The sequence below is a fragment of the Daphnia carinata genome, chromosome 6, assembly GCF_022539665.2.
Source record: "Daphnia carinata strain CSIRO-1 chromosome 6, CSIRO_AGI_Dcar_HiC_V3, whole genome shotgun sequence".
Classification (NCBI taxonomy): Eukaryota; Metazoa; Arthropoda; class Branchiopoda; order Diplostraca; family Daphniidae; genus Daphnia; species Daphnia carinata.
In genome coordinates, this window is record NC_081336.1 from 6,269,945 (window position 1) to 6,284,343 (window position 14,399).

Here is a 14,399-nt window from a genome sequence, read left to right on the forward strand (position 1 = left end):
GATTTGTTTCATTCTTTAATTAAAATGTTATTCATTTTTCAAAATGACAGGTTAGCAGTTGTTGATTCAGTGCGGGAGCCATGCACCTGTGAGCCGGTGATCGTCACACAACCAATATCATGTCGCAGGACCGTCGTGTTATTTCCCAGCTGCTGCTGCTCGGACTGACATGTTGGATAGTGGGTGGCCGGCCAGATGTTGGCATTCACACACAAGGTAAATTGGCTAACGTTAAATCCATCGCCAGCTACGACCCAACATTTAGAAACTCGGAAAATTGGGCTTCATAAAGCGGCCATCTTTTGCGACTGAAAATACCGAGAGTATCAAAATAAAACATTCGCTATTAATCCATGGATTTCATTTTCGCATTCCCTTTTCCTTTGTCAAAGTTCAAAACAAAAAAAAAAGGAAGTTTCAAACTGTGGGCCCTTGGTAAACAACGTCCTTCGGGCGAACAGGAAAGTCTGATCCATGGATAACGAGGACTCCCCCCCAGACTCTCATCAACGACTCTTCCCAACTTGTAGAATGTGATCCTTATCCCTCATAAAGTGCAAGTTGTAAAACTTTTGAGCAACGCAATCTCTGCTGAGACTCTGTTAGAGCCAGAAGGGTCAGCGAAATTGCAAGCGGGAAAAGGGAAATCTCATTGGAGTACCAGGGACTTGGTAGTTAGTAAGATTTTATCTGCACAAGAGGTTCCTTTGTTTGCTTGTTTCCATTTTTTTTTTCTTTCCTCACTCCTCCTTTTTGCTTTCTTATTATTCAAATATCGTGACTTCCAAGTGACTTGTTTGTATTTCTCTTGTCTTTGATATTCGACTTTGACTGAATTATATCCTCGACTGTCGTTTGAAGTCCTAGGTGAATGGCACACGACGTCTTGGGAGTCTTGCGAGCCGGAGAAAGTGTTTCAAGCAGTCAACGATAGTTCCGGACTTGTGATAAAGCCGACCATAGGTCTTCAACGACGAACGCTAACCTGCATCTCTGCCAACGCTTCCGTCCTACCGCCCAGGTTATTATCTATTTCATCTTTATGCATGTCCTTAAAGGCACGACGGTAGCGTGTCACGAATGTGCTTTAGCTCTACTTGAACAAATAATAATAATCATAAAGAGAAGACATCGTTTGCTCTTTATTTTCACTATCCATGAATTTCAGTGAAATTGGAATTAGACTGGCGCTATTAGTGTAGCTCATCCCGTCCCATTTTTGTATGTCTGACAGGACCAACGAGCCAGTAGTATATTTTTATAAGGACAGCGTTTTTTTTTTCATAAAAGTTACATCGTTTCGTGTTAACCCAATCCACGGATAGCCTGTTGAGGATCGTGTAAGTTGGGCCAGAGTTATGAACTTCGGTGTAGTAGAAAAAGCCAGCACTAAAAAAAAAAAAATGAATGTGGAAAAGCCAATGAAGTTGCCCGTTTGACAGCTGTATCGATCCAACACTTGAGTGTACACTAGCGAGCACGCACGACACCTTAAAATGAATCCGGCAGCGTTTGGCAAATATTCTCATAAATTGACAAAAGGAAGGTGCGCCACTGTGTGACTGTTGGTTTCGTGTCACTCTCAAAAGAAAAGCAAACTTAGTGCAATCAAATACAATCGTCCATAATTCCTGTAAGTCTAAAGGACATAACAATTCTTTCTCCGAGTTCACCTGTCAAAATCAGTTCAAACCGCTTTGAACTGATAAAAAAAACTACCGACTAAAGACAGCACGTAAAAAATTCACATGACTTATATATATTTTATACATTTTGTTGTTTTATGATTCCGTAACAGTCGGTGCGGAGATACGCCGATGTCACTGCCGCAGCACCAACGTCGTTGTATTGTTGCACGACCTTGCCGAGTAGCCGATTGGTCTGCGTGGGAAACACGGCAACAAGGCTGCCGCGGGGACGACGACCAGGTAAAACTGTCCGCCGTAGTTATGAGTTTAAGTCTAAGCAGTTAGTAATAAAATAAAACATTGCTGTCTTGTTGTTTGCTATTTTTTCTTTTACTTTCTTTGCTCGATTTTTGTTTTCCTTATAAATCACAATCTTAATAGGACAGCAGCTTGTGTCTTCTCACGATTAGACTAGCCTGTCAAAGGTTCTTGACAAACTGATCAAATGAGAAAAGGGACGGTCACCGTGATTATCTTCCCTTACTCGTGATATTATTTCTCCTTTGTTTTTCTTTATTTCCTTTTTATTCACTGAAAAAATATTATTTTAAATCGTGATGCGCAGTTTCGATTTCGGGTAGAATTTCCTAGAACTGTCGTTTTCTCCTACGCACTAAGGGAATTTGACTTATATTTTGACAACGAAACGCTTTCTAAAGTCGATAAAAAATTCAATCGTTCAACAGTGGGTCATTTAAAAACCTCGAATACGAAGATCAACGACAACATTAATTGCCAATATTAGGCTCAACTGCCGTCAGCGGGCCAAGGACAGCTGTATCCCCTTGATTCAATATTGCACATTGTTCAATGTCTGAATCGTAGGAGAAATCATTAGATGAGTTCCATAAGGGTCTGGCTGACATTTGTCCTCGGTCTTTCTCTTTGACGGTGATTGACGGCTGGCGAAAATAGACTCGACGTAGGACTAGAGGGGGCACAGATGGCAATACATATAATGGGGCTCCAGCGCAGCTGCCATCCTGTAATCCAGTAATATGATGTCAGAGACGTACAATTGTATCATAGCTGTCAACGTCCAAAACCAATTACCTGTGCAGAAAACCAAAGGGCACGGATTTCCCTTTTTTTTTCCATGTGGCATTTGAACCTCTGACGTCAAACTCGATTACGCAATCTATAGCATTCATATTAAATCAGAAGTTTGAGTGAAATGCGAATGCGAATTATTATTTTTTTTGAATTTCAGGTCGTGTCGGAAATTCAAATCCGACGCCGAAGAATTATTGAGGCACCGATCGTCCCGGTCACGGTACGCACTCTGGGTTCCAGCCGGTGGCTGCCAGAAGAGGAGTGCCCTCCATGGGAGGAGAGGCGTTTTATCGACCAACCCTCACAATTGCCTCTTTGCAATCAAAGGTATTATCCCATCCCCTTTTCTCATTCCACGCTTCGAGGCTCTTCAGCGCTACATCCAAAAGTTCAATCCTCTTATTTTTGCTTTGCTCCACCTCAATTTTACTACCCCCCTTGCAAGTCTCCCTCCACCAATAAAAAAAAAAACTGATTTATATCTCGAGTATTCTTCTTTTGGTTGCTGATTTTCCCTACATGTAGAAAGCAATTCCTGTCGATGTTCAACTACTAAAAATGCAACTTCTCAAACGGATCTAATTGTCAGCTGCGTAGTATTCAATCATCTGTTTGACGGGGGAAAAAACGCGTTTCACGTGGAGGGGAAATTTTTCCACTACGTTAAACTTCTCGCTTATTATCGCACTTGGTCCCTTTCAAAATGATGCCGCAGCACGTAGGAGATTATCGAGTGCAAAACGAATGTCGTCTTTCTATTGAACTTCAAAAAAACAGACCAACAAAGCGTTGTTCATCATAAAGAACAATCCATTTCCAAACGCTCAAAAAAACTGTTCATAGATTTAAAGAAAAAAAAGTTAATAAATGAACTAAGATCCTTTTTGCAACGAAACTAGACCAAGTACAGATCATGAGATCACAACAGTTATAACTATAAATATAGTGCTCCTATTCTTTATAAGGCACTTTAAACTTGATCATTTGTGTGTGTGTCAGGTACAAATGGCAACCATCACCATGGAGCACATGTCGAGCCAATTCTCCCATCACATCAACAGTCCGTCTGGATGCGGGTCCGGACGGGCCCTCCGCCGCTGGCGACCCGCCGATGTCATCTCAGCTCACTCAAATCTGCGGCGGAGGCATCCAAATGCGCAGCCTGACATGCCTCCGTTTAAGTGATTCTCGACCCGTCAACTCCGCACTCTGCCGGGCACTCACTCTTTTGCCTACTATTCAACAGTGAGTCACTTTCATACTATTGTTTTCGCGTGAACGCTATCGTGCATGCCTTCCGCGAAAGGGAAATCCAAAAAGCGCATATCAAATCTTTGTCACTTGGCTTGGAGGAAATCTACATAAAACCGCCGTCCTTTTTCGTCATTTAATTTGATTTCATCAAACTTTATTGCTCTTTTTGTCGCGTCGACGCAACATGTCAACCAGACGAAGTTTTGCAATTGCTTGTTCAAACGAAAGGGCCCAGTTCGATCGTAGGAGTCTGTATTGTTGTAACGGAAACGCGAGTTGGACGATCCGAGTTCGGATGCAAGTGCTTTGAGGATCAGCGAAAGCCTATCTCCCTTACAGTCTCTTTGCCATCCATTCTCGTTCTCACTACGCTTTGTGTATACTCTTCGGTAGACAATCCAATAATCCCGTTGCTTTCGTCTCCCATTTCTTTCGTTTCTCTCCTCTTTTTTTTTTTTGTTGTAATGTTCTTCTCCGTTTCTTTTTTTTTTTTTTCTCTTTTCTCCTTGTTGTCTTTCTTCTTTTTTTTTTTTTTCGTTTGCAAGCTGGAAAAGTGCCCGGATGTATATACCGAATCCATTTTTTTCTTGTTTTTTTTTTTTTCTTTAGTTCCTCGTTCTTTATTTTCTTTTTCTCTAATCTGAATCATCTTTCTCTTTTTTTTTTTCTGGTTTCTTTTTCAACTACGACATGTTTTATTTGCTTCCCTTCCAAAAGCTATTCTTTCATATCAGAGAAATATATAAACGTGCCATAGATATAGCCATCATTTTTTGCTCCGGCTCTCTTTGGATTGAATGCCACGCACTAGCACTGCACCGTGAAGTGTGTTACGAGAGCAAAAGACTAGAGCATATAGCCATACCCTCTACATTCACATACACATATTACGTGTAGCCTGTAGAGGATTGCATCGTTCTTCATACAACTGGCTAAACCGTCCTCGTAAATCTTGAATGCCAGTCTTCCAGCGAGAGTTTATTTTTCTCGCTTGGAATAATTGCCCGTCGTCTAATTTGTCAATGGCGTAACTCCACGTGCCATACGTAAGAAAATAACGAACGAAACAGAGCGAAAGATAAACAAAAAACAACTGATCAAAAATGCACGGAATAACATAAACAACTCGAAGAGTTATGGGATTGCTGCATGGATCATTGTGTCATTTCATAGTAATATTCTTGTCCCTTGCACCGACACGAACATTTCGAACAAACTGATGGATTGCTGACGCATTTGATTTTGTCTCTCTCATTTGGATTATTCATGACGATGGCATTTCATCTACAGCTGCGAGATACCGTGCGATTCGGATTGCCAAGTCAGTGAATGGTCGCCATGGTCGCCATGCATGGCAGCCAGGTGCATTAACAACGGCAATCAGCATAGTCCACCCGTGCCGGCCGCAATCATTCGAGTAGCCAAAGGGATAGCGGCTGAAAATCGTTACAGAACAAAAGAGGAAGGAAGCGGAAGAGTAGAGCCCTCGGACTACATTTCAGGTACGGTTTCATTGATGTGTCGTGTATTCGCAAAATCATTAGAATGGAGAACTTACGGGTAACAAGTAAACAGCCAAGCATAATTGTTTTGCATGTGTTTCTCTAAATACATCCTATGTCTTAACATCATGTAATGTGTTGATGTTATACAATCCAGGAGGTGAGAAGATGGATGACAATGTCGCCAGCGGATACCAGTTCCGTCACCGACGCATCCTGTCCAACGCCAGTGCAGACGGTACCGAATGCCCGGCGCTGAGCCAGCTCCGTCGCTGCCATACCGACTGGGGCGACGCTTGCACCCGCTGGGAAGTACAGCCGCTGCTGGACACCTGCCATCTGGCCGACAACGCCACCTGCGGACTTGGATATCACGAGCTGGTCTTTCGATGTCGTCGATATGACGGGGTAAGTCACTGTTTTGGTCCGGCACATCCCATTTCCTATCACCGTGGAACAAACCCGAATTTCCACCTTATATTTTCCTTTCATCGCCTCGATCCCTCTGTTTTTAAGTCAAATACTAGACGTGAAGGAATAAAACTATCGAAAAGGCTGGAGAATGAACGGAAGATGTCGGCTCCTTTCTTATTAACGACTTGATTGATGTTTAAATTACTGGCCCCAACATCTTAATACAACTGCCGACCCACTCTCCGTTCATTGGGCAATGTTTACGAGAGTATTCTTAGAAAGGAAAATGAGAATGAAGAAGAAATAAACGTCCAATCGCATTACGTCTAATGCATCTTCTCAAAGAAAAAAAAGAAAAAAGAAAGAAAGGGAATTGGTGCCTTCCGTTTTCCTTTTTCCTTTGTATTGTCGGTTTCTGAAACTGCTGATACTGTCGACGGATGTAAGTCAAGGCTAGCTGAACTCAACCGAAAACGGGACTGGACAGACATGCGTTTTAGGATATTAAACTCGATATTGTTGAGATGTACGATACAACAATCCTCCGGGAGAAAGTATTGTTGTCACCCAGTTTATTTCACAATTTTTTTTTGTTTTTTTTTGTTCGATATTGTTAGCGTCTCTTTCCTTCTTCTCCATTTTTGTTTGTTTGCTCTCGAGCTCAATGACTAGTTATACACAAGAGAAGAAAGAAAAAAGAAACGGGATCGTGAAACAAAAAAAAAAAGAAATAGTACAGAGAAAAAAAAAGGGTAAAAGAAGCAAGAAAAAAAAACACTCAAATTCTTTTGACAGCCCGTCGAGGGACCAAGTGATACGCATCCCGTACACAATATAGAATACACAATTTACGAGAGATAGAGAAGACAGAGAGCTCGTGAAAGACGAGCCATTTTAGGAAGATATACTTGGGCAACTGGGTTCATATATCTCCATTGGGAACACTGTAAATGGCAAAGAGGAAAAACGTAATGCAGCGCAATAGTCGAATAAAAAAATAAAAAAAAAAACGAAAAAGGGGAGAAGAATGAAGAGTGCTCGGACGATCTAAAACCATCCAGAACATTGGAACAACTCGAGACGGAGAAAAGACGGACCATCCCCTATTTTCTAGGAATTTAGTTCATAGTGCCGTCATTCGAATGCGCCATTCCAACAAACAATGAATAGCATCATTCTCTGCCACCCACTACCGTTTAACGAAGACAGTGTTCTACTTATTTTTTCTCTCTATCTGACGCTCGAGTTCTACCCTCCCCCCCCCCCCCCCCCCCCAAGACCATCACAACAATTACTCTTTCTCAGATGAGACCGTCCGTTCTGGTTCGCAATCCTTTTCCTCTCATTTCATTTGAAGCCAAACGGGTTTGATGACGTAATCTAGTTGGCCAACGTCGACGCTCTAATATGCAAACTCTCGTTCTCCGGTTTCTCGTTTGTAACAATTAGGTTACTGTGGATGACGACGAGTGTTCTAACAATACGCTGGCGCCATTGGAACAAGTCGCATGTACGATCCAATGCTCATCCGACTGTGTCCTGTCGCCATGGTCCGAATGGACGCCCTGCATTCATCAAGGACGACGACGGAGAACGCGCTACGTGGTCGGCCTTCCTCAGCCGGACAGCCAGCCTTGCCCAAATCAGCTGATGGAGGAGCAACTATGCTCGGTCGAGCAGCAAATGGAACAAGTTCGTTGGCCCATTTTCGGATGGTGGCCTCTGCCGTGGGGTCCATGTCAAATGATTGACGGAAGCGCGTCATCCTGCGGGGCGGGCACACACACGCGCGAAGTCCGATGCACCCGAGATGACGGCCAGCACGTCGATGACTCCCATTGCGCCCTGCTGAGTCGTCCTGAAAGCGTCCGCATTTGTAGCGTCCTTTGCCCGGAAGAATGCCGCTTGTCGGATTGGTCGGAATGGTCCCAATGCTCCGATCAGTCGAAAGATGATGCCATCCAGTCGCGGATTCGTGTCGTTCTTCAACAGCCTGCCAGCGCTGCATCTACTAGCATGTCGCTGTCGTTTACTTGCCCGCCTCTGATGGAAAAGCGCTCCTGTTTCGATTGGCTTGTCCAGCAAGAGCGCATCGGCTGGCAAGTGTCTGCCTGGTCTCCTTGTCATCTACCGACCAACGCCAAATGCGGGACTGGAATTTCAATTCGAAGTATATCCGACATTAGATTCTCTTACGAATTTTTCGTTGGTTTATCGTAAAAGTTTAGTTAATGTTGCTCCGTCTCGTCTCCTCCTTGTCCATTAGCTATGCTAATATTTTATCCGTTCTGGTAGGGTGCCAGCAAATCACATTTGTCGGCAATTTTGCTTTTTGTTATGGCACATTCGACGTAATACGGTCCATTTCGTTCATAATAAAGATAAAAACTCATGCTACGTAAAAACCTTCCAAGTTCTGGCACCAGCTAAAAATATCTCAATCCAAATACTGGCCCTATTTTCTCACCATAACAGTTAAAACTTGTACCCAAACCAATTTCTTTTTCCGTGAACCCACATGTTTGTTGGCTGGAGGCCATCGCTGCAAACTACCACATGATGATTACATCAGGAAAACCTAATAGACAAGCCCGTAGGATCCAATATTCCTGCACGCTCCTACGCGATCGATCGATCGATCAATTAACATCTGATGAACGTGTTTTTCTTTATTCCTGCTTTTTCTTTACTCGTTTTCTTTTCTTCTTCGTCTAAGGTGTATACTGCCATGACGGTAACAATGCAACCATGGATCCGTCTGTCTGTCTTGCCAGATTAATGGATGAATATCGCCAGTTGGAGACCTACCGCGAATGCTACGTTCCCTGTCAACGAGATGCTAATTCGACAGAGTCGTCAGCGTGCCAACACGAGCATGTGATAGAGACGAGATCTCTTTGTCCGCGTAATTGCATCGGAACGCGCAGCATTTCTGGTACGTTATGTCACTTCTTCTCGCATATCAGTCGGGCGTAAGCACATCGACGAGCACAAACAGTGTGCGCAAGCAGAGCGCTGAAAATGGCCATTCGACGGGGAAAATCGTGTTTCAATGCTCTCACGGTATCAATAGGCTAATGAGAAGTTGTGACGTTTTGAAATGTAGGAGGCAAGAACGTGGACTGCGAAGAAGACGGACATGGCAACGGCATTGTAAAAACATCAATAGAAGATTGTCCCTGCGAGAGAGTCACCCTGGAGCTGGAAGACTGGTCTGCCTGTTTGATGGAGGAGCATCACGCACGCAGCTGCGGCCGCGGCAAACAGTTTCGCCGACGAAAGTGCATCGTCACGGCCACCGGCCAATTAGCGCCGCTCCAGTGAGTTGCACCTTTTTTTTTTCTTTTTTTTTTTTTTTTTTCGTTTCCCTTCTAAATCTAGTTTTCTTTGCCTTATTTACTATCAAACAAGCGCACCATTCCTGGTAGAAATATTAGATGTCTTGCTTGCTCATCGAAAGTCTGATGTAATTACCAGGTTGAAAATCAGGTCCGATTCTAACTCGCTGGTCAGCATTTCTATAGGATCAACGTATCGATCTTTAAATAAAAAAAAAATAGATGAAGTCTCAATCAAACAGAAATGGAGAGGTCTTTAAAAAAGATAGCGCATGCGGTAGTACACACTGTTTCAATGCTACGTATCTCTATCAAATTTTTCAATTTGCCAGAAATACCGATGTTAACGCAAACCATCACATGCAATTTTATCAATTCAAATTTGCTTCATTCTTTTTTTTTTTTTTTATATCTATAAAGCTGGTGCAATGAAGAAGATTTCGAAACGAGGAGCTGTGATGTTCCTTGCCCTATCGACTGCCAACTTTCTTCCTGGAGTGCTTGGACCAACTGCAACTCCACTTGCGGTCCGGGCTCCCAGCAGCGCCATAGGAAGGTCAGTCCTCAACACACTGAATGTACCCATTAGCCTTATTTTTTTTTTTTTTTTTCTGTTTATTACCTCTCTTTTGTCTTGCGTTGCCTGCGTGTCTTGTGGTAAGCAATTCCACGCTTCTCCGACCTAACTGGCACGTTAGCTGAATTAAAGCCCTGGACCTACGATGTTGCAATTAAGCGGGCAACACGGAAGGAGCCAAGAGGATTTGTCCCTTCGTCCCTTGGTTGTTTTCTCTTGTTACCACTAGCGCTACTCCTGGCAACACCAATCTCCCTTTGCTGGCTAAAAAAAAAACTATTAAAAAAAACATATTTGTTCATACGGAAGTCTTAAGAGCCACCAGGAGTTTGAATAACTAGCGACTGTTGGCAAATGACATCCGATCAAACGGTCACGCTGTGAAGTGCCGCGAAGGAAATCATTAGAGGCGTCCGAAGTTACCGATTTCTAGGCTCACTTCCTTGTGGACCGTATATTTATTAACCTAACTTAGGTTTCGTTGTCCGTTGGCCACCTCCACAATGGGGAATGGCAAATAAACCATCAAACCTAGCATGTGTTTGGGGACAGGCAGGGACTTTACGTTTGTATATTTAAATATACTTCGTTTTTAAACAAACTTTGCTATCCAATTTTTCAATGCCATTGGGCAGTGTTCATTAAATTTGCCATAATCCTCTTGGTTACAATCGTTTTACTTTCCGTAAAACGCATCTTTGCGTACATTATTTCTTTAAATCGCATTTTCTAGCACCGCCTTTACAACGTTATGAGTAATGTTCAGAAACCTGACATGGTATGAGTTCAACCTTCCGGAATCCGGCATATGGCCGAAAATTACATTGCATTTAAGCCGGCAATAAAAAACGGAAGACTTTTTTTTTTTTTTTTTAGCAAACTACTTTTCTGCATCAAATATTTTTTGGGGGGAATGCATATAATTGCTTTTTATTCCCAAAAAAGTTTAACGATGGAAGTAGGGACAAGTTTTTGAGACAGCACTTGAATAATATTGCACTGGTTTTGCCTGCGGAGGCGAATATCTTGTTATAATAGATTCCATCCCTTTGAAAAGGCAAAGTTAAATATAGAATATGAACACAACGCGCCTACGATCCAGCCGCTGGTAACTAGGATACGTATAGCAAACACATTCTTATATTTGCACGCCACAGACTTATATTATGTGCTTGTACAATGGAATCAAGTATTAATGCTGACTCGGAACTTCGGTTGCAGATTGAAATGGAGCCAGCCAATGGTGGGAGACCTTGCGGATCGACAGAAGAGATTCAAGCGTGCAACGTCCACTCGTGTGACACTTACCAATGGCGAACCTCCGACTGGACACCGTGTCACTTGGCCTTTGACAAACGGTGCGGCGATGGCCTCCAAACGCGCTACGTCAGGTACATTATCCGCACACCATAAATCGCTACACGATCCAATTACAATCCTACATAACATGAAGAAATCAATAGACATCGCAGTCGAACTAATCAATCTTGGAACGGAAATCGAACAGGTGTATACACGTACCCGAAGACATAGTGGTGGAAGACGCAGTTTGCGACAAGGCAAAGAAACCTAAAGCCGAACAACCATGTCAGATCGCTTGTCCAGGCCACTGCGTCATCAGCCCCTGGTCGGCTTGGTCACCATGTCAACACGTATAGTTGTTTTTTTTTTTCTTTCTTTCTTTTTCACTATATATGATTGCCATAAATTATCCGAGAATGTCGTTGCTACCCAACTGGATGTTTACACAATCCAATGATCCCCATTGTCATTTTAGTGTCACGGAGAGAGGAGACGTGAACGTTCAATCATCAGAAATCCTGTTTACAACCACACTTGTCCGCCATTGGAGGAAATCGAATACTGTTCCAACCCCGCCAGTGGTGGCTGTTTTGGCTACGACTGGCAGGTGTCCGATTGGAGTTCGTGTCAACCTCTGGGCGGGTCCAACTGCGGCGAAGGCGTACGAACAAGGATCGCCTCTTGCGTTCGAAGTGACGGCTACGTCACTGACTCTAGGTATACGACCTGCCTAGGTGAAGACAAGCCGTCGAGATAATGGAAGCAATATTGACGCTTTCTCGTATTCTTTTATTTTCCTCTTTAGCAATTGCGATTCTCATACAAGACCAGGTTTGACCGAGATGTGGTGTCACGTCGAATGTCCGATCGATTGCCAAGTATCTCAGTGGTCGGCTTGGGATGATTCCGAATGCGCTCCATGCGGTCACCATTCAGGTAAAGAAATGTGATATCCGTAAACTAAAAAATGCATAGGAGAAACACCGTGATGAACGCAAACCTAGTTTTCCCGAAGCTCAACTTAAATTCCTTTCGCTTTTGTTCGCTATACGATAGGACTGCGCTCACGTCATCGCGAGATTCAAATGATCAACAACCAATTCGGTCGTAGTTGCCCGACTATCCTTCGCCAACAGCTCCCTTGTCCATACCATCCTTGCTACGAATGGCGACCATCCAATTGGTCTGGATGTTTTCTGCAGGTCAGAAACTTCTTTCTTCTATTTTAGAAGTGCCACGCTGAAAGTTCTTACTGAACGCGTTAACAAAACGCAACGCTAACGCTATGTTGTCGATAATCTTAAGGGGGCTCAATGCGGCATGGGAGCCCGGCACCAGTTGTTCGAATGCATTCTAGCGGAGACCGGGAAACGAGTCGATTCTGAATTTTGCCGCCTCAGCAGGCGCCTACCTCCCGCCCACATGACCGAATGTAAAATTCTCTGCACATTTGGTGAGTTTGCCCTTTTTGCTTTGTTTACTTAAGGTCGTGCTTCGTCGTCATTTCCTTCCCGATTGTTTATTTGCAACGGTGGTAGACGATAACATAACGTGCGCACGCGCCTTCCATGTAAAGACGCCTGCGCAATCACTTAATCGTGATTCTCAACTCTTGTTTGCTTTCTTCCAATATCTCTCTTTTTCCCTTTCATCTGGCGCCATGTTTTGGTTGTGCTCTCCTTCGTGGCTGTCTGCACGTTCTAACTGTTCTGCTACAACATTGAATTCTCCGTTTAATTTTTCATTCGACGGCACATCATGACGGACTCAGAGAAACTGGTCAAGGTGTCTGCTGAAAACACCGTTACCAAAGACAGCGTGAGTAGCATCTTTTCCTCATCGATAGACGATGATATTAGCGTCCTCTACTATCCAAGTAAGTGAAACGCGAGTGATAGTTTCTTAACGAGAAGGGAGTCTAGCAATGATTGTGTTTTGACATTTCAATCATTCGCCTTTCCCTGGGAATTGCCTGGCAATAGATGATGGCGAATTCAACATTTGGATGGTTGCTATGATTGCCATTGGATCCCTCTTCCTCGTCTTCGTAGGAGTGACCATCTTTCTCATTTGGTACGTAGCCCTTTGGGTCTTTGACGTAAATCAGTTAGATATTCACTTGGGCAAGGAATTAATCCAACAATCTCCATTTTTATGTACGACGTTTGAATGCTGAATACATTGGTGCAATCTTGCAGTTCATCACGAGAGGAATCCAACGGCTGCAAGCGCAATATGTCCATGGCAGGAGCACCAAGTGAATTTCGCACCCGAGTTCATCGCGTTAGCAATGGATCACATTAAACAATTTAATAATTCGTCATCTGTTTTGCGCATTTGATGTTTTATATTGTTTTCTTCTTGTGGAGAGAGCGGTATCGGTTGGAAAAGTATTAGCTACAAACCCGATACTTGGTCATCGGTGACATCGAGAGAGAAAACAGAATGAGAGCCGGATGTTATTTTGATAAGATGAACTGAAACTTTGTTTAATCTAACCTTTCTGTTGTATATATATTTATCTAAGAAGGGAACAGGAATCGAAAAGATACCCATCAGACTACAAATAAAAAAAGAAAAAAAAAAAAAGAAAATGAAGCAGATCACAAATATGAAAGAACAGAAAACAATTCTTGTCTGAATCATGATTATTACCGAATCCATAACGTCTTTTACCCATTATGATTGTTTGTTGGATGTCGAACGTCCTCTATCTCGTCTGCTCACATCGTCTATGGCTCGTGTTGAAAACCCCCGAATCCTCTTTTTTTTTAATGTAATACATTTACTTTCTTTCTCTCGCTCCTTGATTTAAACAACAAAGAACTAAGGTCACCATGGTAACCTTAAAAATATGTTTTTTACCCGACGAGTGAATACAGCATACTGAAATTCGTTCCAACCTGAAGGATTATCATAGCTGTGGCACGGGAGCCTGACGTACGTGACGACTGCCGTGAGGGATTTCGGAATCTCTATTTTTGGATCTACGAACAACTTCGGGCGCGGTGTTTTGAAGCATGGTGTACAGTTGCAATTAATGACTGTACTTCCCTAATCGCGTGTCTGCTCAATTATTGACGCAACGGTTGTTAAATCAACAGTTTTGTCTGCACTTTCACAAGTTCTCTACAGTTTATGTCTTTTAGTTATAGACTTCTATTTGACATGGAAATATTCGTCTAACTGATATCACTTTTTCGAAAATCAGGTTTGTGGCATTAAATTTAAATCCTAAAAGGTTTATAGGCAGAATATTTAATTTTAAAAG

The 14,399-nt window shown here is 43.0% G+C and overlaps 1 protein-coding gene across 2 annotated transcripts in view; it reads left to right on the forward strand.

Annotated features, from left to right (window-relative positions):
- Positions 1 to 13,722, forward strand: part of LOC130702286 (thrombospondin type-1 domain-containing protein 7A-like) — a 28,530-nt gene extending 14,808 nt beyond the window's left edge. The window contains exons 2-21 of one of the 2 annotated variants that reach the window (XM_057523955.2): positions 51 to 216; positions 868 to 1,021; positions 1,799 to 1,928; positions 2,899 to 3,068; positions 3,741 to 3,986; positions 5,286 to 5,497; positions 5,655 to 5,905; positions 7,361 to 8,081; positions 8,628 to 8,846; positions 9,018 to 9,231; positions 9,670 to 9,805; positions 11,048 to 11,217; positions 11,334 to 11,478; positions 11,604 to 11,845; positions 11,934 to 12,064; positions 12,185 to 12,330; positions 12,434 to 12,581; positions 12,900 to 13,004; positions 13,111 to 13,201; positions 13,327 to 13,722. In XM_057523955.2, coding sequence (XP_057379938.1) covers positions 120 to 216; positions 868 to 1,021; positions 1,799 to 1,928; positions 2,899 to 3,068; positions 3,741 to 3,986; positions 5,286 to 5,497; positions 5,655 to 5,905; positions 7,361 to 8,081; positions 8,628 to 8,846; positions 9,018 to 9,231; positions 9,670 to 9,805; positions 11,048 to 11,217; positions 11,334 to 11,478; positions 11,604 to 11,845; positions 11,934 to 12,064; positions 12,185 to 12,330; positions 12,434 to 12,581; positions 12,900 to 13,004; positions 13,111 to 13,201; positions 13,327 to 13,432 — 3,834 coding nt within the window. In that variant the 5' untranslated portion in view covers positions 51 to 119 and the 3' untranslated portion in view covers positions 13,433 to 13,722. Of the gene's footprint in view, positions 1 to 50; positions 217 to 861; positions 1,022 to 1,798; positions 1,929 to 2,898; positions 3,069 to 3,740; positions 3,987 to 5,285; positions 5,498 to 5,654; positions 5,906 to 7,360; positions 8,082 to 8,627; positions 8,847 to 9,017; positions 9,232 to 9,669; positions 9,806 to 11,047; positions 11,218 to 11,333; positions 11,479 to 11,603; positions 11,846 to 11,933; positions 12,065 to 12,184; positions 12,331 to 12,433; positions 12,582 to 12,899; positions 13,005 to 13,110; positions 13,202 to 13,326 lie in introns of both variants that reach the window. The other variant, XM_057523953.2, reaches the window with a different exon arrangement.
- Positions 13,723 to 14,399: the final 677 nt, after the last annotated feature.